Source organism: Phaseolus vulgaris, chromosome 1, assembly GCF_051622355.1.
Source record: "Phaseolus vulgaris cultivar YP4 chromosome 1, ASM5162235v1, whole genome shotgun sequence".
Lineage (NCBI taxonomy): Eukaryota > Viridiplantae > Streptophyta > Magnoliopsida > Fabales > Fabaceae > Phaseolus > Phaseolus vulgaris.
In genome coordinates this window covers 45,681,486-45,705,363 of record NC_143498.1, presented here as the reverse complement: position 1 = coordinate 45,705,363, position 23,878 = coordinate 45,681,486, and the positions used below count along the sequence as shown (strand labels likewise).

Here is a 23,878-nt window from a genome sequence, read left to right as displayed (position 1 = left end):
AACAAACCATAGCCCTCCGATTGCTTATCTTATGTTTAGTCTGCCAAGTGTCAACGGGTCAGATTGATTTCAGGCTACACACCACACTTCTAGACTTTAACTACCAATAGTTAAGCCATGATTATGTATAGTTAAGCTGCAAGAATCTTCCTTAATTGTGGACTTCAACAAGTCACAACTTTTCTATCAATATTCAATCAATAGTGTAAATGCAAAAACAGTTTCTTAATTTTAAAACTTTTTCTAAATTCATCTCAAAAATTATATCATTTAAAGTGAATATATATTTATATATTTATATATTTATATTCCGTATTATGACCGTATCTAATCCATGATTAATGAAACAATCATGTTCTGTTATAACGTTAGGCGTATGAGTATTGTTATTTTTCGTTCATTTCTAGTTTTTTTTTTCATGGTTTGCTTTAATTGTATTTTCGCAACAATTCAAGCATTATTTTTCAAAAAATCTATTCAGATTTATACCAGCTTATAAATCACTAACCTAATCTGATAAAATAATTATTGTGTAAAATAAAATGGTTTATTTACAATAATATATAATCCATATTCTAGTATTTGGTGGAAGACTCCACCACTCAAATAATAAGGTGTTTAAATTATTAATGGTCATTTAAGAGCGAAGTTCCTTGATGCTAATTGTGTGGGAAAGAGACGCTGTTAAAACAAGATGAGCTCACCTAAAAAAATGTGATGTTACAATAAATTATGTAATTGTTGTTACATGTGAATTATAATGATTGTGTGTATGACAAATCTTTATGACATGCTTAGAGCAATATACAATAAAATTAAAATTCTATACTTTTTCATTTTGCTTAATAAAAAATGGGTTATAAAAAAGTTTAAATATATAAAAAAATATCTTTATATTAAAATATATGTAAGTAATTTTAAAGGATAATTTATTTAAATTTTAAAAATTTATGTAAGTAATTTGATTACTTAAAACTATGAATTTTATTTTATTTTTTAAAAATTATAATCTATCCACCACTCTTTATACGTGCATTAGTTTATTGTATATATTGAGGTGATGAAAGATGACATTAGTTTGTGTGTTAGTATCAATGTATTTAGAGAGCAATTTGTGCAATAAATAACATGTGTAGTTTAGTATATGAGTAAAGGACATAGTTTCATTGGAAATTTGATTGCATAGATTAAGATATTAAGTAATTAAAAATTAAAAGAGATTCATAAACCAAGCTTTGATAATTAGGTGTATCGACTACCCTAGTCTAGAAAGAATAACATCTTGATAAAGTGGTGATGGTGCACACTCATGACTAAATTAATAAATGTTTATATCCCTATTATGTGTTTAAAGGTATGTATAAGTGAGTGAAGTTGTTAAAAAAGATTTTGAGTGATCAATCTATGGGAAATGGGTATTACTAGGTAGGTGTGTTGAGATGTGTTACATGTGATAACATAATTTGATTAAGATATTGTGGATATATCTATTTTTTTAATGTTGAAAATGATGCATACACCTATTACCCATCTTCATACAATGGATATGTTATATATAGAAAGGGTTGTTGAGATTATGGTGATTGCATTGAAGCAACAAAGTGTCATTATGACATAAAAACAACTTGTGTTACATCAATTAGAGAATTCTAAGAGGACAACTGAGATATCTCCTCCTATTTTGTAGTATGTGTTTGATAATCTGGATTATTTTACAAAGCATATACCTCCTAAGTTTAATAGGAAATTTGTTCCAAATCAAGCAAAATAGTGGATAAAAAATATCAAGATTTTTAATATTATAAACTACTATAGGAATATAAGTTTTTCTATATTGTATATGTATTGATAGATGATGCACAATTTTGATGGAAATGTGTGAGGTAGATTGTACAGACCCAAAGAGATGTATTATATTGGGACTTGTTCATAGAGTATTTCTCTTATAGCATTTGATATGCTAAGGAGTTAGAGTTTATACAGATGACCCAACAAGATCTTTTGGTATTGGAATATGTTACTTGGTTTAAGCATTGGCAAGAATATACACTCGAGTTATATTTAAGGCTTGGAAATGTTGAAAGTTTGAGAATGGCTTCAAACATGATATAAAGGGAGTTGTCATTCCTTTATTGTCCATTTGAGATTTTTCAACTTTAGTTGAAAAGCCAAGGGATTCAAGGCTAGTTGCAGAATAGTTTGGACACAAATGAGTGGTTCTTTTGGTAGCAATGAGAAAGCTTATTGAGAGAAACCATGTTTTTGGCCCTAATTATGCATAAGGGATGCATGGGGAGTACAACAACAAAAATAACAATTTTTGTTTAGATGTGGAAGACCACACCTAAGTGAAAATTGCACTCAAACTCAAAAAGTTTGTTTCAAATGATAAAAGTTAAGTCATATAGCAAAGGATTGTAGATTAGAACAAATATTTTTGTTATAAATCGTGGTCATAAAAAATGACATTCCCTAGTCTTTAAAGGGATGGCATGATGGTAGTACATCAATTCAGGTAGAATAAGTTGAAAGATGATGAGTGTTTTATATTATTAGCTTAGATAATGATGAGTGGAGATGGTTTTGAGAGGAACATGTATGTCGTGTAGGAGTTCCCTAATGTCTTTACGTATGAGATTTTGCAGTTGTCACATTAGCGAGAGATTAATTTCTCTATTGGTCTAGTTTCGGATGTTGGGGCTAATTTCTCTATTTTTCTATTTCATTCTCCTTAGTGTTCAACTTTGTTACATCTCAACTCTAATATTGGACAAATAAACACAATCACTTTTGCTATGGTGTGTCTTCATATCAACCATAGCATTATTGTCTCTATTGTTCATCTTTGTCGTTTCTCTTTGTAAATCTCAACCTTAACATTAAATAAACAATCCTAAACATTATTGTGATGCGTATTCTTCTTTGTATCAACCCTAGCTTCATGTATTTGTTGTTCTCCACGACCAATCTAATAGTAAGTGAGTTTATGTCTAACTCAACCTCACAAAATGGACTTGTAAGGTGAAGAATGCACACTACTTATATAATATAACATAACATAGTCTCATGTTGAGAAACGAACATATTAACCTGAAATTAGATATTTATGAATGGTCTAACATGATCCTGATAACCATAATAACACCAAAGAATTTGACTAGAATATACTTTAAATGACTCTGATGCCATTTTAATAAGTGGATTTATTCACAACTCAAGCCTACAAAACTAGCTTATAAGGTAAGGATTACACCCCATTTATATGTTATAATCTGACATAATTTCTAGTTGATGTGGAATCTTCAATACACTCTCACATATCGATGAATGATTTTCTCTAGAATTGGATTAGATATTTGTAATATGAGGATTTCACCCCATTTATATATTGCAATTTAGCCAACTTCTTAATCAACGTAAGATGCCTACAACTTCAGTTATGCCATTTGCTTTGCATGGTTTGTCTCCATCATTTCTCTCGTCGTTCACATCCATTCTTTCCCTTTGTTATCTCTTATCAAACATCATCTTGTCTTTGACTTTTGTTTCAAGTGAAACAATTTACACATTAATTTTTTGTTCTTTTAATTGAAATATTATCTCCCTTCTCTATATCATCTGTCTCTTTGTGATTATCTTTCTGATAATTTGAAAGAACACAAGTTCTTCCTCACGAGCAAAAAGCACATCAATAACATGTATTATATGATTTTATTGTGTTTGTTGCATTTGATTATGTGGACATGGGAATAGATATGATTATATTGTTTTTGGAATTGTTTTTTATTATTGACAAAATGTTTTTGTTATTGAAATGTTTAGGTGATTTATATTGGTTCAAGTATTAAAAAATGGAAAATATTAATTATATTGAATACAATCAAGCTAAAAAAATTCGTTAGATTTCATTATTGTCTCAAATATCACTTACATAGTAAATATAAATGTCTCTAATCCTATGTTATTATTGTCTTAAGGTCCAACTTAATTTGTATCTTCCAAAGTTCAATCATCATCCGTGTCAAAAGTTCTTACAACTATAATCATCTAAATTATGTCAAAGAAAATATACAAAGGTTTGGTTAGTGACAAATCTTATAAAACTAATAAGAAAAGTATGAAAACTTGATTACATATGAGAAACAAACAATATTAAATATTAAAAAAATATAAAGGTGACACTAATGTCATGAATTTGAAAAATATTCAATTTAATAAAAAATTAATAAATATTGACTATATTTTTTTGTGTTGTAATGTTTGACATTTTGAAAAAATTTCTGTACCAAAACATTATTACTTTTATTTAAACTTTAAATTATATGCAATTTATATTGATATTTATTTTGTAGTTATAATGTTTTTCTTTTCATGTCTTAATTTGAACAAACTTATGATTTAAGTTATTAGCTTAATTGAAATCTTAAATTAATTTTCATAACCTTGTGTAACTTTTTTAATAAAATTTATATTTCAAAAACATTAAAAAAAATAAAAATCTTAATCTAATTGAAATCAATAATAGATTGAGTTTACCGTAAAAGAAAAATGTAGAAACTGAACCCAATCTAATATTTGTTCACTGGTTTCAATAATGAATTTATTCAAATTCTACCCAAACCACATAGATCCTTAATTGTGATATTCAAAAAAATAATTTTTTCGAACAAAAATTATACTCCTTTGAAATTAATGAAAAAAAAATAGAGAAAATTTTAAAACATCTTTGTTTGCCATTTTACTACTTAATATCTTGCAAAGAATCCAAATGAAAATCCAAAATTACATAACTTGATAGCAGAACTATTTAATGCACAGATTCATTGAATCTAAGTGAAATTATAAAGTTCTAAAGACGAACTTAACTGGATAAATTTAAACATAATTCGTAGAGCAGCGAAAGAGGGATATATTTTGCAAACAATATCATAATTTAAAAATAGGGATTCATTTTAAACATGATACACCAAAATGTTACTTAATCCTCATTAAAAAGAACAAGTATGAAGCGGCAAAAAGAAAATTACGAATAGAATGTACAGTGAAATAACTAAAAAAATACAATTGCAAATTAGTCAAAACGATTTTCTATCTTGAGTAGTATAGCTACAACTATGCTCCATACCTAATATCAAATTACCTATAATATAAAGGGAAAAAATACAGGAGGTGAAAACAGTTGTCAACTCATTTTGTCATCTCAGTAATAACTCCCGTAATAGGCTTGAGGAACTGCAGCAGGTTGCTGTGCAGGGGCTGCAACAGGTTGCGCATAGTTTTGTTGAGGAACCGCCGGCTGAAATTTCAATTCATACAAAAGAATCAACCTTAATGAAATTCCCCATGCTTAAGAAACAACGTTAGGTGAGTCAAATAAAAAAGTAGCAGTGCATATTTCCTTTATTCGTTCACTTTCCCTTCTTCAATACAAAAAAATCACAAAATAGAAGTCCCATGAATGACTCAATAGAATTGTATCCACTGATCCGAATACATGCTAGGGGCCAAATAATCATTAAAATAAAGAGAAACTGCTTTGTACCTGTGCAGGATATGAAGGAGGATAAGCTCCGTATGCAGTACTTGGGGGAACTGATGCAGGCAATTGAGAATTTGCATAATTGCCGCCATATCCAGCGTAAGCACCATAGGAAGCCTGTACAAAATCAGAATGAATCAGTATAGAACATATATGACTCGATCAACCTGCTAAAACAATCGGCGGAAAATGACTACAGAATTGACCACAAGATAATATAACAGTTTCGCTTAAAATAATGAATTTAAACTACACCGAACTCGGTGCTTATTTTATGAAATAATAGGTGTACAAAAACACAATGACACAGAACAAGAGTAAAACATATGTTAACTTTATCATAGAAATATTAATCATTTTAGTACACAGAATTAAAACCAATATAAATATTAAATTTCAATTCAATAAAATAAGATAGTATAATAAAAAAATTCGGAAAACAAGCTCAATGGTGCTACTGTAGATAAAGATGCTTGAAGTAATCATGGAGTTAAATCCCAACATGATTTAAGAAGCAGAAATTCTACAACAACAATGCCGCAGCTTAGTGGAGAGGGTTTGGCACATCTCACATGTCCATATTCGTGTCTAAAAACACAAGGACGACATCTGATTAACAAGTATAGCAAACAAAAGTGGTTAACACTACATTGCTTGACAGACTGAACAGCCAAAACAAGCCCAACATACACAACATGTCAGCAAATAAGAGGAAAAGGATAATATACCTGCTGGGTGTAGCCAGCAGTCCATTGTTGCCCTTGTGCTTGTGTAACCGGAGGCCAAGTTTGAGGTTGTACTCCATAATTAGTCCATTGGTTCTGTGCATTTGGATACGCACCAATCACAGATTGGGCAGGTGATTGAACAGAATACGTTCTTGACACTTTTACTTTGTCTGAAGTTAAGAAATCCTCAGCATGACGTTTTTTCAACTCTGTCATGCTTCTGTGTGGCAAAAACAATTTCGCATGCCTATCCTCGGCCCTCTTGATCGATTGGACATCTCCAAAGAGATTTAAAAACTGGAAAATAAACAATCCCCAAGAATTAATAATACTCAAATTATACTTAAACGCATAAAGTATAGAATGAGGAGGCCTTTGAAGAAACAGAAAACCAATAGCCGCAGACCACCAAATAGGTGTACAATACAATAGAAAATGTATCCAATTAAGATATTTATAACAAACCAATGGTATTTGTGAAGTACTGCTATAAATAAATTACCATTTCAAAACCGTTCATAGAGACCAAAGTTAAATTCAAGGCAGTGAAACATATCAATATCACCATTGCTGTATTCCCTCCAGTCACTCCTATATTTACAATGTGAACATGTTCAACCTTCTATTTTGATCATGATTTTTCAGTTTCCATTAAAATCTTTATTTTTCCAAGACTTGAATGAAATTCTGATTTCCTGGCATACATCATAGCCCAATACATAAATGATCCAAGGCTAGCTTAAAATTTTCAATAACAATAATTTTATTAAAAAAAGGTCAGTACCCCTAATTATAACAAGACTAGTTCTGCAAATGAGACTTGAGGTTAGTGTTAACAAACTAAACTTCCGATCATGGGTGGTCAAAATTAATAAACTAAACCAATCTTGATATGATTAACATCATCTCTTCTCAATCTAATTACCGGACAAGACAGCAACACACACACCCGCACCCAAGACACAGATGCAAGTTGCCTGCACACACCTGCATGCACACACAACATATTTAAATTTACCAATCATTAACCACTTTAGGCACATGTACTTTCCCGTCACAACCTCAAGGTTAAAAATTATAGGTAGACTGTGGATTAAACCATTATATATTACTTTGATAAAGTAATATTGTCTGTCTCAAAGTGGATGTCATTCAGCACTGTTAGTAAAAGCCATGCCTCAAATGGCAGTCTACAAGGACTAATCGACCCACTGGAAACGCAGACAACTCAATTTTCCATAAAAGTCATTTAGTGTAAATGAAATGGTAACTAATAAACGTACACCAGAAGTAAAAAAAATATCCTGAAAGCAGTATTTAATTACTCGAGGAAACACATTCTAAAACATTCTTCTGACAAGGACTTACCTCCAGAAAAATACTAGAAAGTTCCTCACGCTCAATTGCACTTGCTACACCAGGACTCTCTGAGTTAGGCATTATGAATTTGCAAACCCATGACTCCAGAAAGTCAATATCTACTCGCTTTGGAAAGGGTTGAATAGCCTCAAAATGCAATAAAGCCTGTGTTATTGAATTAAGAATATCATTAGATATGAGGAACATCAGTACAAAAATATAGAGAAGAATCTCTAACTATGTAATCAAAGTGAATATAGTAAAGTAAAGGACAGACCTCAAGTAGTGGTTTTGACAACAAAACATTCTCCAGTCCCTCAACTAAAATTTGTCTAGCCTTCTCTGCATTCCCAGAAGCCTAATAACGAAATAAGAAGAATTAAGAGAATAGATGTCTTAAAATTAAATTTGTAATTCTCTTCCTAAAATAATTTGGATGCTTTATTTATTGCCATATATGAGAAGTATACAAGGAAAAACACGGAATATAATTTAACACGATGAAGACATGCTAAAATAAATAAGCTATGATTCTAATCAATATGTAGTTGGCCTTCTAAAACCAAGGGGTGAGTTTAAAACAAAAGGGAAAAGAACATTCAACCCCTTACAAACGTTGCCTCTTTTTTAAATAGAGATCCTAAACTTTAACTTCATCCCAGTGATTCCTAATCTTCATCTTGTTTGCAATACAAACCATGAACTTAATTTTATCCTAATCAATCCTTTAACTTTACCGTTTTTGTAAATAAAACCTCAAACTTTAAATTCATTCTTTGTATCACATTAGATTTAAATTATTTATGCTATTTTTCAATAATTAATCAACTTTTTTTCTTGTTTGCCACGAATATTTTTTGATATATAAAAAATATAATAAAAATTTAGAATAAATCAAAAAGTCTTTATTAAGTTTTTAATTATAAATTCTATTATTTTAATGTTTGAAGAAGTGATTTATATAAATAAAACCATATATTATTCAAACTAACCTGAAGGCTGAATTTATTCTCAAATAATATTCACAAAAGAAGAAAAGAATTGAGATAAAATTGAAATAAGGGCACTATGTACAAAAAAGAGATAAAGTTTAAGGTATTTGAATGCAAATAAATTATAAATTATATTACTTTAATGTTTGAAAAAGTTATTTATTATCAAAGACTACTCACAAAAGATGAAAAGAATGGAGATAAAATTGAAATTAGGGCACTATGAAAAAAAAAAGGGATAAAGTTGAGATTTGAATGCAAAGAAACTTAAGCTTAAGGAACTTATGACAAAAGTTCAAGGTGTCTACTAGCAAACAGATCAAAAGTTTAAGGGAGCTAAATACTTTTCTTCTGAAAAAAAAAAAGGAATGCATGTCAAACCAATAAAGAGCAGTTGAATGCAAAAATGTTAAGGACATACCAAATATACAAATCGAGAATACTGAGCAAACAACATCGGCAATGTTTGTGAATGTTCTTTTCCTTTCTCGATAGCAATAGCCTGTTCATACAAGGAGAACGCATCCTCCATTTTTCCCTATAATGGATGAATGGAAAAGCTGTAAACAAATCAACCTAAAATTAAGTCAAATCTAAAAACACTTTCACAAGCCAGCATACCAATCGGTGTTCCATATTGGCATGCCTGATTATTGCTTCAAGAAGACCAGGGGAAGTTTCAGTATGCACAAGTTGATACGCAGCTCTAGCACCATCAATATCTCCATTCTGCTCCTTAAACCGGGCACAGAAAATATGTATCTCAGCTTGTCTCTGCATTATGGCAAACAAACCAAATGACTAAATTGAAAATTTAAGGTTAATTCTTTTTTAGCCAAATAAGTGAGTAAAGACTGTAATTTGTAAAATTTAACATGCTAATTATGCTTATAATGAGATGGCATTACTGAACATTAGATTGTCTAAATCAAGACAAAAGACCAATAAATGGAATGCATTTGTATGACTCACTGACAGGCCAAAAAACTTATAACGGATATATACAAACACTATCGGGAATACACTTATTACCTAAGTTCAAATTCTAGGAAACCTGATTTTCAACATAGTATCAATGCCTCTTAAGAGCAAATGTCAGGAACTAAATTATTACTGCCACCATTACTAGGCATTCTACATAATTGAGTTTTGACAAATCTATATATAAAAAAGATTCATTTCTCTAACCTCAGATAGTCAAGGGGAAAGAGAAAAGAAGTAAACTTTTAGAAATACACAAATTGGCAAAAATGTATCTTCAAAGAAATCATTCGGATACACCAATAAGTACCACTTTCTATTTCCAGTCACAACATATTTAAGGAAATGTCATCATTTTTTGACAAAATCATAAGTGGCAACAAGTCCCAGAAGTCAGAGTAATCAATTTCTTAAGAACAAAATTCTAAATGGATAAATATTAAGATAACAGAAAGCCCTTATTCTGAAGCATTAATTACAATCAATCAACTACTTTTCCGTTAATGAGACACAGGTTTGACGATGAGTATATCATCACACAAATTCAAGTTTCTAAAACTGTTATGCCAACAACAATAATTCATTTAAAAACCAGCATCAACAAGAAGTGGCCATGAACTGGAGTCCAGTAGATAAATTGATTGATCACTTCAACCAAAGCTCAAACTTTGTATGAATTCAAGGATAAATGCATCTCTATGAATGATATTTAGATGAAATTACCTTAACAAAGACTTGGGTGGCTCGGGCAAGAACATTATTTGCAAGATCCATGCTTCTACTGGCTTCCATGCACAAAACATAGCGTATCCAATACTCAGGATAATTGGCACATGCAATGACACACCTCTCATACAACTTGACAATCTAAATCACACAAAAATAAGACATTGTTGTAAAAATTGTCATCGATAGTATAGAAACAAGAAAAACCAACAATATAAAACAAAAGGAAAATACAAAGCATCAAGAAATACTCCTTAGCGGGACAGAGAGGCCCCTCAAATATGAAAGGAGGGACCCTCCTTGCCTGTGACAGATCATTAGGAAGATAACAAGACACCTGCATGCATAACATTCGCACTTTAAAAAGAATAAACTTTCACAAACACATGACAAACCTAGAATGTCCACTGACAAATTAGGGTTTGAAGTACTTAGCCTCAAGAAACCAAATTGTAGGCCCATGCTTTTAGTCTCAGTTCAATTTCCCGATTAAAAAGTTGCTTCATCCAACGGATTAGCCAATAAAACATATAATGCAACAGATATTACTTACTGTAAGTCAATCTATAAGAAGAAAAATTAGGAACATAATGCAACCTAAAAGGAAACCATTTGTTACCTTGCTTAAGTCCCCTTCTCTTTCTAAAAAATCCAGATAGTTGTGCCAATTTTCAAGCTCTCCAACATTGAGAGGCCGTACATGAAAATAGGGCCTCCGGATAGCTGTTTCAAAACCAATGATCTTAGAATCGAACTCTTTAGCTTTTTTATAGATCTCTTCTCTAATGGCGATATACTTCTCCAACTCTTCTGCTTCTGTTAAGCCAGCACTTACAGATTTAGGAGAATTCTCTGCACCATCAGGATGAACCTCTCCCTCGGTACCTTGTCCAGCAGCCTCAGAAGCAACACTTACAGCAGCTTCTTCAGTAGTTCGTAACTCTGACAAAGGTCGGTTTCCAGCTAACTCCTTGAAGCTGCAACAACCATTACAACCAAGGGACTAAAATTAACCCCAAAAAACAGAGTATAATCAAAAACTTAAAAAAACAGCTTTTCTTTTACTAAGAATACTAGAGAGGAATAATAAATTTAAAACAGATAATCACCTGCTGAAATACCGATCTAATTGTTGATTTGGATTCTCTAATATTCTGGTGTAAATTATGGCAAGGCGTGCCCAGTCTTGCTGCATGTACTCATATTCAATGTATTTATCCCAGAGGGGAAAAGAAAGATAATCTGTTCCGACATAAGCTAATCCTCGTTCAAAAAGCCTGAAACATGTGAACACACAGTTCTGGTTAATATTTGACTTTTGAAGCATCCATTTACTGATGCACATCCATGTATGGGAGACAGCAGCACTAATGTTCAAGGAGAACAAACAAATCACTCGTAACATCATGTAAGACATCCAAACGCTGCATTTACCTTCCTGCAATAAATCATACTATGTCTGAGAAATGGAGCAGTCATAGAGACCATCTTAGCCCTTAACCAGACGAGATCTTCTCGGCAGCAATTTGCAAATTGATGCACCTCAGAGTGTCAAAGATAAAGAGAGCTACCATTCCAACAAGAAAAAAAACTAGAGAACTATGGACTTTGAAATCAAATGAAAAAAAAAAGTATATTGGAGAAAATGACCCTAAAATTTTCACACTACCACAAATAGTGGACTCAAAACCAAGGATTTAAACATCAGAATGGAAAACATTCTGGTATGTAATCCCATCAAAGCTTTTCCGCCATACAAGGGAGATATCACTGTTGCACGCATTCTGAAATTAGGTTAGAAAGCAGGCAAGAAACAGCTGAGCCTAGTGAATGGAGTATCAAATAAAAATCTCCCAATGCAAAAAAAAAAACAAAGAATGACAAACAACTAAACTTCCATTACCTACGAACTGTGTCTGGATCCCCATACGTGCTTATAGCAAATATGCAATAATGCAACCACATGTCCACTGAATATGTAACCCCTTGAACAGCACGCTCATACACTTCAACAACTTTATCTATAGAGCCAAGTCGTGCCTCATGGTCGGCATATTTCTTCCAATAACCATAGCACAAGGGAAATTCTGCTAGAAAGGAATCATAAACTCTTCGAATCTTCAGAATATTGTCCTTCAAAAGAGAAATCATTAATGAGCTTCACAAGCATCAGAAAGCAACACCCAGAGAGTAGTGATAAAACATATTACATTAACTACACAACTGAGAACAATTTCAAGGATATTAAACATCCACAAAATGAGGTGTAGAAAAAAAGAAGGGGAAAGGATGTCACTTGGTACAACTTCAATAAAAAAAATCAAAACGAAACTAATAAATTGCATATGATAGTTGTTTGATTGTTTCTGCAATTAAAACAAGAACATCCGCCAACAGAAAAAATTGTATATATAGCCACTTCTAACTATGAATAAAACGGAAACAGAAATCCAAATTTAAAAATATAGCATGATGACATGCATATTATATCATACATTCAACAAATCTGAAAGCACCGTGAAACAGTCATTTATTCAGAGTCAACCTTTTTACAATACTGGCTTGTATTACATGTTATCCAGTAATGGGTAAAGATAATATCTCAGAAATAACAAAACAGATATTTCACATGTATTTGGCTGAAGCCAACTCTTCTACCATAAACATCCAAAAACTGTTTCTCACATAATAACCAGAGACACTAGATACAAAACATTATCCAGCCACCCAACTGTGTATCTGAAATATGAAAATAGTAATGCATCCCAACAATGTAATTCAAGTTAACAAACATACCTCGGCTACCTTCTCGGTCTCTTCAATCAAGGAAGTCCAGGCACTGAAATCTAAAGAATTAGCTCGTACAATATTCCATAGTCGATCTTCCTCAGCAGACAAGGCTGCTGCAAATGGTAAGCAGAAATTGAATGAATAGCACCAAGTTCATTGACAAGAGCAAGAGCATTAGAAAAACAGAATTATTGAAAGCCTCACATACAATCAGCATTCGATTGGCAATATAAAAGACAACCTTAAACAGAAAAATCCACTAGTTTTATTTCATACAATTTTAGGTGCACAGTCATATTTATACACAAAATACGGTTTATTGATCTTATCAATGATTTTGAAATGAACCATCACAAATTAGAAGTTTAAGATAGACTAATTATCAAGCCACTTGAAATTAAAGTGAACATCAATACCAAAACAGCATCACACCGATGCATTGGGTTTTCTTTCACATCATATCTCATCACACCGAAAAATCACTGACTATCAACATGGATATGCTACTTGACATGGGAAATCATAACAAGAAATTGCAGCAAGATATACTAGATATTTGCCAGTTACTAAACCACAAAGACCTTGTCTCTTACTCATGATTATACACCAAATAGTTCTGCCTAGCTTGACATTTAACGTTTTGGCACCAAAAAAAAAGTAAAGACAGAAACAACAAAATTCATAAAATATATCGATAACATGAAAAAAAAAATCCACACCGTAGCCATCTGCGAGTTGTTTTTCATCAGCTGACCCGTCAACGTTTTCCAACGCATTTCCGTTTTCAAGTCCAGCAGAATTTGCCACTGCACCGACTACACCACCATTGACAGATGAACTGTAGTCAGAAACCAGAGCAGGTTCAGCAGCAGTGTTTCCAACCGCAGCAGAGGCCTCGTTAGCATCAGGAAGTCCACCAGCTGGCTTGGTATCTCCAGTTGCATTGAATTGGGCTTGTTGTAAAACAGAATTCGGATCCCCAGTATACGCATTCACATCACCAGTATTAGAATAACCATATTCATAGGTTGAAGTGGACTGTGCACCTTCTCCAGCAGGTTCATCAACAGTAGTACCTGCCTCAAGAGCAGGATTTGACCCAGACTCGGCATAACCAGCCGAAGCATACGTCTCAGCAGCGGAATGAGCAGATGCTTCAGTGACAACGGATTCACTATCTGCCATACTTGAAAAAAAAATGCCTTTACCTTCATAAAATACATCAGAAAAAACAATTAGCGAGGCGTTGAACGCGAAACCTTAATTCGAAATCGTAGTAACAATAATTCGGAATGTAAGATCACCAAGACCAGATAATCCAATGCAGGCGTCAGCACAACGCAACATTTGGAAAAATAAAGATAGATAAGAACAATATATAAACAGATATTTTCAAATCAACTAAAATCCCTAGGGTTTCAAACACAAAACCCTAACCGAGAGTGGAGGGAACGCTCAAAGTACCTCAAAGAAGAGAAAGAGCTTCGACGCCAAGAAAAGATTGCGCCTTGCCTAGTTCCGAAGACGAAATTAAAACCTGTGGTGGCTGTTTTTGGTGGTAAATCAAGAAACTCGAATTGGAATTGCGAAGTAGGGCAATAAAAACGTGAGGTGCTACACTTATATAGTGGAGAAGTGGGAGTTGGCGGCTCCATGGCGCGTGATGGTTCTGTTAGATCTGATGCCGTACGTGATGGATAATGCTGCGATCTGAACCGTCCGTAGTAACAAGCTATGATGCAATGGGCCTGTTTGGTTAAAACTGGCGTTGGACTCGTGACACCATTGAAGAACACAAACATTACAGGCTGTTTCTTCCTGCACCCCTACATTTTTCTTACTCCACCCCTACATTTTTTAAAATACCAAAATTAGCATTGCTATTTTTATTTGAAAAGGCAACTATATGAGTTTTATAGGTTTTCGAAATATTGGTTCCACAACATCTATGGATTGGTGAATTCGGAATGTGTTTTTTTACTTTTCATGTTTGGTTGTGATTTCAATAATTTGTTGCAATTTTATGATAAGATGTAAATTTGTATAAGTATGGACAATACCGAAGAATTTGTTTAACTTCATTATTAATCAATTGTAAGACTCATTGAAAAACTTAAACATAAACATTCTTATGTAATCACCAGAGCTTGGTCTTCACATGTAGTTATGAGGTTGTAATTGAATTCATAAATTAATATGTAAACATACATTGTGGCTATTATAAACGCCTCGATTTTGTAAAAACTAATTTTATTACCCTTTAAAATAATAATGTAAATAATGTGTAGCTTCATCAAATTACAAAGTAGGAATACAACTAAAAACATAAAATATATAAATAATCATCATCGTTCATGTCATTGTTTACGAACATACACTCACATCATACAAATAGGTCACATGGTTTTCACAAGTTGTTAACAATGATCTATCCACTTTAATATTATACTTCAAGTGTTTCTTCTGCACTCCTTCAATAATCCAGTGGATGAATCACGTTTCACAACTTATTGATTTATGAATTCGATTACAACCCCACAACTACATATGAAGATCAAGCTTTGGTGATTGGATAAAAATGTTTATGTTTATGTTTTTTATCGAGTCTTGAAGTTGATTAATAGTGAAGTCAAAATCCTTCGGTTTTGTCCATACTTTTACAAATTAACATCTTACCTTGAAATTCCAACAAATTGTTGAAAACCACAACCAAATATCAAAAGTCAAAAAAAGAATTACGGATTCACCAATCCACAAGTCAAAATATGCATTCCGGATCCTCCAATCCATAAGTCAAAAAAATGCATTCCATATCCACCAATGCATAAGTCAAAAAATACATTCCGGATTCACCAATACACAAGTAAAAAAAAAACATTCCAGATTCACCAATCCATAAATATCCTAGAACCCGATTTCCATAAATCTATAAGCACCATAATGGTGTCTTTTCAAATAAAAAGACAAGGTTAGTTTTGGTACTTTAAAAGACGTGGAGGTGCAAGAAGAAAAATATAGGGATGCAGGAAGAAATAGCCAACATTACATGGGTTACTCAAAAGGAAGGCACATTCTCCCTGCACCCAATGCTTTGTGACTGGCACCCAATCAGATTTGTGAAAAGACCATATTACCCTTAATGAAATAAAAAACACATATATTATGATCTGCACCCAATGCAAGCACCCAACAAATAGGGTTCTTCTTCTTCAGTTGTGCCTTTCACCGTGAAGCAGCAGCAACCACCTTGAGCCACCGTGAAGTTGCAGGGAGACACCGTCAGCCACCTTCGCAGAGTTGGTTTGCTTCGTCGTGAGTGAGCTTCATCGTCAAAGAAGTCAAGGTACCGTTCATCGTTTTTTCTTCGTAGAGTAGTGCATTCCGGATAATTTTATTCGCAGATCACCATTTGCTTCCGGATAATTTTATCCGTAGATCAGCATTAGCTTCCGGATAAATTTATCCACACATGAATATTGGCATCCAGATTTTTTCATCCGCACTTGAATAGTGGCTTGCGGATATTTTTGTCCGTAGTTCAAGAATAGGTTCCGGATATTTTTGTTCGTAATTCAAAAGTGGGTTCTGGATATTTTTATTCGTAAGCTACGTTTGACTTGTGGATATTTTTATCCGGAATGTTGTTATTGTTCTGCGGATATTAATATCCGTATTAGTGTGAAATTTTTCACAAGTGTTTTAAACTATATGTGTTATAATTTTGTTATATATGTTGGATTGAATGTTACTTTTATGAAATGTAAGATGGTGCGGACTAGAGGTGGAGGAAGTTCTAATTTGGATCGTGTGCGTCCAACTGCATCGATTAGAAGAAAACGGGGTGGGCCTAGTACTTCAATTCCAAATGAAGAGTTTGAAGATTATATTGAACAAGAAGAAGTTGAAGTTGATGATGAAGGCTATCCAGGAGGGTCATTGGATAAGTCCTTACTTGTTAATTATGAACATCGCGTAGCCAAACAGTTGTGGGATGGTTTGGTAAGTAATGAAAAATAAATTTTTGTATTTGTTATGTATTCCTGATTATTGATGATATATGTTGATTATTGTAGGATCGTGGTGAGCTGAAGGTCGTTTCACATGGGAGGAAGATAAATAAGTTAGGAGCACCTCATGAGCGCATAGAAGCTGTTGTAGAATTGTCTGGCTTAGGTGGTCTGCTTCATGCTAGGTATGAGAGTCTAGACCGAGGACTGCCGTGTGCTTTTGTAGAGAGGTGGCATGCAAAGACAAACAGTTTTCATTTACCCGTTGAGGAGATGACCATCACTCTTGATGATGTGTCAAATTTGTTACATTTACCCATTGTCGGTCAGTTTTACACGCAGGAAACCTTAGATTCTGATTCGGCGACTGATTTATTGGTAGAAACCCTCCGTGTTGACCGTGCACTTGCATCTGAAGAAACAAGACACTGCCGGGGAGCTCATGTGCGCCTGAGCTGGTTAAGAGAAGTGTATCAAGATGCATGCTCAAGGAGGCAGTGGACTGTGGTTGCCAGAGCATACTTACTTCACCTTGTCGGTTGCACTATTTTTGCGGACAAGAGTGCTACATCAGTAAGTGTGTTTTATCTTGGATTTTTTGTTGATTTGAGGCTTACCGGGGGATATTCTTGGGCAGCAGCTGCCCTAACTCACATGTATGAGCAGCTAGGAGATTGTAGTTATGCAAACACAAAGCAACTAGCTGGTTATGCAACATTGTTACAGGGGTGGATTTATGAGCATTTCCCGTCTATAGGGATGAGACGTATGCAAGCATTGTATTCTGAAGATCAACCTCGGTGCAGGTTGTATGATGCTGGAAAAGGTACCTGTCTCGCTCTAGTAACAACATCAGTTGTTGCATTTCTGTTCAGTGACCTCGTTGTGATCTTCGGTGAACAGTGATTTCATTATAAACCTGCTTAATCGTTGTCACATTCTTCTCATTTCTCTCTTTCATGGTTAGTAAAACATTTCTTGGCTTCACCGCAGTTTTACTCATATCCTCAACCATAACCTTTTCCTTTATACTTAACCTTCCAGCATAGGGATGACCCACCATTGTCTCTGCCAAGTCATGATTGTGAGAACCACAAATTAATTCAACCTTCCACCCTTGACCACCTTTGACTGGTTTGCCTCGCAATCTGAAAGGACACTCACACTTCCTACTTCCAGTTTGACTGACATCTACTTCTTTTTTATACCGTCTGTATTTACCTCCTCTCTCACAACCTAACAATACATAGGTCATCCTTCCTCGTTGGCCCGTCCATGTATCTGACCTTAATATAACAATGACAAACCCATAACTATAGCCAACACTTCTCGCCCAATCTAACAGCTCATCTCGATCACGAAATACCTACAATAACATTCTTAAAAATTTAAAAGAACATCTTGATCATCATGCCAAATTTAAAAATAATTCATATAAAAAACATTCACAACCCAACATTGACCGCACCTCATTTGTAGAAAATGCCTCACTACATTCATGTGCCCTGTGTTCATTATCTAATGCGTTATAACTTGTTGCCTGCTCCAGATCAACATCATCTAATCCATCCCACACATCAATCTCCCCTAAAACTCCCATGTATGACTCTGTTGTATCCATTCGGTTGCTGAAAAAAATGAACACTTCACTTCCGGATAAATTAATCCATAACTAAAAAAATATCAACAGTTAACTTCCGGATATATATATCCGTAAGGCAATATTATGAACTACGGATATTTTCATCCGTAAGGCAAATATGAACTACGGATATCAGCGTCCGTAGGCAAATACTAGTTCTGGATATTATTATCCGTATTGAAAATTTTGACTTTCGGATATTAATATCCGTAGGCAGAAAAAAAATAATTTCGGATTTCGATATCCGGGACCAGCTGAGCTCGAGAAAAAAACCAAAAATGAACAAAAATGGATTACTTACCTCATTAACTTGGCAAACGAAGCTTACACTCAACTTAGCAACAATGAACGAAGCACAACCTTCTCTTTTGCAGCTCAAACCAAAGCTTCACACATTCATGAACTTCTTCTTCCTCACCATTCAATGTTTTCATAAATGAAGAAGACAAGGGCCTTTTAGGATTTTTAAAAATGTGTCGTGTGCCAATCACAATTGATCGGGTGCAGGAAGCAATTGCCCGAAAGGAATGACCTGGGTACTTCGCATTTGTTGGGCTCCGTGGCCTTTTTTTTCGTCATCCCAAAATTCACAAAACCCTTTGTTTGTTTTTACTAATTTACTATTTTAGTGTCTATTTTTTTATTTTTAGCTTGTCTTTTGTAACATGTAGATAATATAGTAGTCTAAGAAAAATAAATAAACATCTTCAAATTATCTCAGCATTTACTACGATCTGAAATTTCCTATTCATATAAGATGAATGGTTGTTTTGTCGGTTCAGTGAATAATTAAGTATATTTTATTAAAATTATAAACCGAATTAGGTTTGATTGATATGTTGAGAGATTACTGTCACTTTTAGACTTTAGAACAAACACTTTTATGCATTTTCTCTTAAACGTTTGAAATTGCATAACTGGTAAAAACAAATACTAAAAAACACAGACAAACTTACTTATGAGGAGAGACCTAGGGATTGGTGTATCTTTAAATACCAATATAAGGTATATATTGGAAAGTGGTTGAAGAATAAATCTTTGATCGTTGAATATTAAATGAAATTTAAGTATAATAATTATTGTTAATAATTAAGCAATGGTCAAGATAATTTAGGTTCTCAAACAGCTAATTGTAAAAAAACAAAGTTGGTAAATGTATAATAATGTGAAATTTTTGGGGTTTTGTCTGAATATAAGTAATGCCTTGCTTGTTACACAAAAAAAATTGTAATACAATTCACATTTTTTGGTAACTCAATGAGTAGATTCAATAAATTCAAACTTATATATCAAACAATATTTGTCGAGTTAGACTAAGAAATTACAATGGCTATTAATAAAAAAAGCATTCACATATTTTAGATAATGTTACAAAAGACAATATTATTTACTCACACAAGTATTTCTTTATTTTCTTTTTTTCTAGCTTATGGACTTAATTAATTTCTTTAATTTTTTAAAATTTTGGTTTATTTGTAATTATAGTTTGAATTAAATTTGGACTTGAATTGAATACTCAATCAAGCTCAATTGCAACTCGTGAGGCTCAACCAAAGAGGAGGAAAAAAAAAGTAAGGATAAAAAAGAAAAACATGAGTGTGAAATTAAAATGCACCTCAAAAATTCAATCAAACTTAGGATATTTTAGAATCTCAAATTTTAATTTTGAATTTTTCCTCTTAAACAGTGATATTTCGGATCAATGTAAATTCTCTTTTGTAAATCACTTTTTAATATATGAAAAAGTCAAATAACTTTTAGAATACTGTATACTATTAGGGTGATTCTCATTATTTAAATATTATCTTAATATCATGTGACTCTAGTGGTGATTCTCGTATGCACTTATGTTGAAGACGTTCTTCAAGTGATGTATTCTTCAATTTATAACTCTTATCCATCATTATATTTTTGTTAGTTTCAATTGTTTACTTTTTTTTTTCTAGTGTGATTTCTTCTCTTATTTTCGTTGTCATATTATTTCTTAACTTCATGTAATTGATTATCAATATTCATAGTTTTGTATATGTTATTAAGTTGTATGTGCAATACTAAAAAAAAAAAAATCTAACTACCATAATAGAAGTTTTATTAGTTTTTATACAAACTTTGAGTTTTTCAAAACATTCCTATTATAAGATTATGACTTATAAAAATACAAATATTTATAATATAAGGTTAAAAAAACATTCTAAAGCCCTCCAAAATCTCTGACATTTGTATGATCATCTACTTATGTACATAGTATAGTTATCGTAGTTCACAATACAACAAGAAAAGTAAGGGTAAGCTAAGCTAGTGAAAATAAAATTTTATAGTATACACAATTAAATCAAAAGAGAAAACCAAATTACATTAATCAATTTTCAAATTATCCAATTTTCTTAAAATACTAACATAAAACAATCACATATATCTCACATGGATTTACACATCCAGGAGATTCAACAAACAAAATAGCAACCGATGCCTTTCGGAATACCCGTATTAAGTAAGTCCTACTATAGGCTAACACCAGATCCAAAGATTACCAACGAATCTAAGAGAAATGATCATGGTAAGTTTAATACAACCAAAGTCGTGCATCTCATATGTCACAGTGTGCATAAACTCCCCCATCAGCTTCTCACCACCCGTATCTTAGTCTATGTGACTTAGATCATCAGTGAAACTCAAAGATCCCTGTTACCACACAGGAATCAATACTTAATACACAAACAAACATTAGTCCATACATTATCCCAAATGTATGAATTCAATTTCATACCATTTTCACCATACAATATCATTCAAAATGCAATCCACAACATTCAAAATCCTATTCAACATAAAAAAAACAACCTTTAAATACTAAACCATCAAAATATAATTTTTCTACAAGTTTAAACAATATAAAAACAAACAACATCCAAGCAAAATAAATATTCATAAATTAAATATTGGGACCACGTCCCCTCCACATTCAGATCTTCTAACCAAGGATATTATTAAAAATTAAAGTTAGTTTCCCTTACCTTAAATTTCTTATTCTAATCTAAATTCTACCTCAAATAGGATAATCACTCAAAAATATAGGAACCTAAAGCAAGTTATCCAAACATTACCAAATTTTAGTATGAGCTTAATCAAGTTGAGAGAAACACTTTTCTTAATTGGCCCTACTAAGATTGATGACCAAATAGAGAAAAACAAAGAATAAGAGATCTTTAGAGTAAAAATTAGCTTACTCTGTTTGAAAATCTGATTGGGTAGAAATGTTCCTTAACTCCTCAGCTACAGCGTGGTACAATAAGATTCTAAAATAGATGAAAATTGGAAGAGGAAATTAAGAGAGAAGGAAGATAAGAGAAGTTGGGAGAGAGAGAAAAAATAAAAATAAAATAAAAAACGGTGATTACGTGAGGGTGGGGGGCTGTTTACGGGGGTTACACTATCCCCAACTCAAAAAAAATTCGTCCTAAAAAATTAGTTTACCAAGAAATATTAGGATATCATTCTCTTATCTTCTCCTTTATTTTTCTAGTGGAACCACATCATATGAAATTTCACAATACTTTGACTATGTCGATATTTTTGCCATGAAGTTACCTTACTTTAAAACCCAAAATTTTTAATTGACTTCACTTTAAAAGAGAGATCTTTTATTTGACTAAATCAGAAACTAAAAGATAATTGTGACCAATTATATATACTTCCTTAGTTACGATACACGAAGGACATAATGAATGTCGGTTAATGGAAGAGATAAACAGTTTTATAAGCAGTATAAATATTCTATTGAGAATCTAGTAAGAACCTATAAACTTTGGAGTCATCTTCTTAGATGTGATTACTTTCCTTATAACAATTAATGACTTAACTCTCATAAAATCATGATTGCCCATAGAGAAACTTATCAGTCTTCTTCATTTATCTGCATCAGATGTCTGCCTGATCGAAGATATGTCTTCAATCATCATAATTCTCAAAATTTGGCTCAGAGTTGCTGATAACTAAAGTGATGAAAAATATACTAAGTTTTTTTTTTGTTGCTTGACTAACTTCCTCCTGGTGCACATCAATGAATGCTTCAATGTCTTTTTCCTCCATCCCAAACAGATGATCTAGGCCAAAGCCATGATCTTCGAGTATTTCGCAATATTTTTGCTCAAAGGTTATTGTCAAATTGCCTAAGAGATTTTGGTGTGACCTAACTCAATGATCCATGACTTTGTTGTATTCTAACATGAACAAAGACATCTCACATCAACCTCTCCGCAAGCATATCTCTAATTCATGTTATCCAATCCAAGCTTATGTTAATATAGGCAACACTAAATTCCAAAGAAATGGAATCCATAAAACCTTGAGATAGGTATAACTAAATCAAAATGGATTCTTTCCATATTGGGAAAACCTCTTTTACTTTCTAATGGTCATATATGGGTGTCAACATCACTAGCTCATTTTGTTTTCACACTTTGAGCAATAATATTTTCATATTTAGAAGGACGTGCAATATCAATTACTAAAGACATTTGCTTAAAACTAAGAGTAAGATCTACCACCATCTGACTCCATCCAATACCATGTGCTAATCATTCTCACCCTTATGAAACAATAAGAATAACCCAACCAAACACAAACTTCCTTAACATTAGTTACAATACCCAATGCCACCTTTTCACCACTTTTGTCAAACTGAGACTATTTACCTCACCAATTATTTGCATTACCTCAAGTATATCATTATCTTCCATAAGTAGAACGTGCATAGTCTTCCTTAATCTATCTCATACCATGTAACATACTTCTTAGTCATTATTTTTTCGGCCTGATTTTTTTTTACAAGATAAACGAGTAGTTACATACTTGATTATATCTTTCTTCATCAGTGAAGCTCAGAGATCTTTGTTACCATGTAAACATCAATACTTAATACACAAACAAGTATCACTCCATACATTATCCCAAATGTATGAATTCAATTTCATACCATTTTCACCATACAATATCATTCAAAATGCAATCCACAACATTCAAAATCCTATTTAACATAAAAAACAAAACTTAAATACTAAACCATCAAAATATAATATTTCTACAAATTTAAACAATATATAAACAAACAATAT

At 32.7% G+C, this 23,878-nt stretch overlaps 1 protein-coding gene across 16 annotated transcripts; it reads right to left on the bottom strand.

Annotated features, from left to right (window-relative positions):
• Nucleotides 1–5,004: 5,004 nt before the first annotated feature.
• Nucleotides 5,005–14,716, bottom strand: PRP39 (Tetratricopeptide repeat (TPR)-like superfamily protein). Of its 16 annotated transcripts, none has more exons than XR_016521701.1 (16): nt 14,580–14,716; nt 13,835–14,323; nt 13,122–13,228; nt 12,229–12,458; nt 11,435–11,602; nt 10,945–11,302; nt 10,738–10,825; nt 10,577–10,662; nt 10,323–10,466; nt 9,240–9,392; nt 9,040–9,156; nt 7,904–7,984; nt 7,636–7,791; nt 6,268–6,564; nt 5,543–5,656; nt 5,005–5,296 (listed from the first exon to the last, which is right to left on the bottom strand). XR_016521701.1 is itself a non-coding variant. In XM_090303747.1 (15 exons), exons 2-15 carry the CDS (start codon nt 14,298–14,300, stop codon nt 5,201–5,203), a joined length of 2,520 nt encoding a protein of 839 aa, XP_090159873.1. In that variant the 5' UTR covers nt 14,301–14,323; nt 14,580–14,716; the 3' UTR covers nt 5,005–5,200. The 16 variants fall into 16 exon arrangements, 6 of the variants coding, with proteins under 6 accessions (XP_090159873.1, XP_068473106.1, XP_068473109.1 ...); XR_016521702.1 differs by having other exon boundaries at nt 10,560–10,662; nt 10,757–10,825; XR_016521705.1 differs by having other exon boundaries at nt 10,757–10,825.
• Between the last annotated feature and the right edge of the window lie 9,162 nt (nt 14,717–23,878).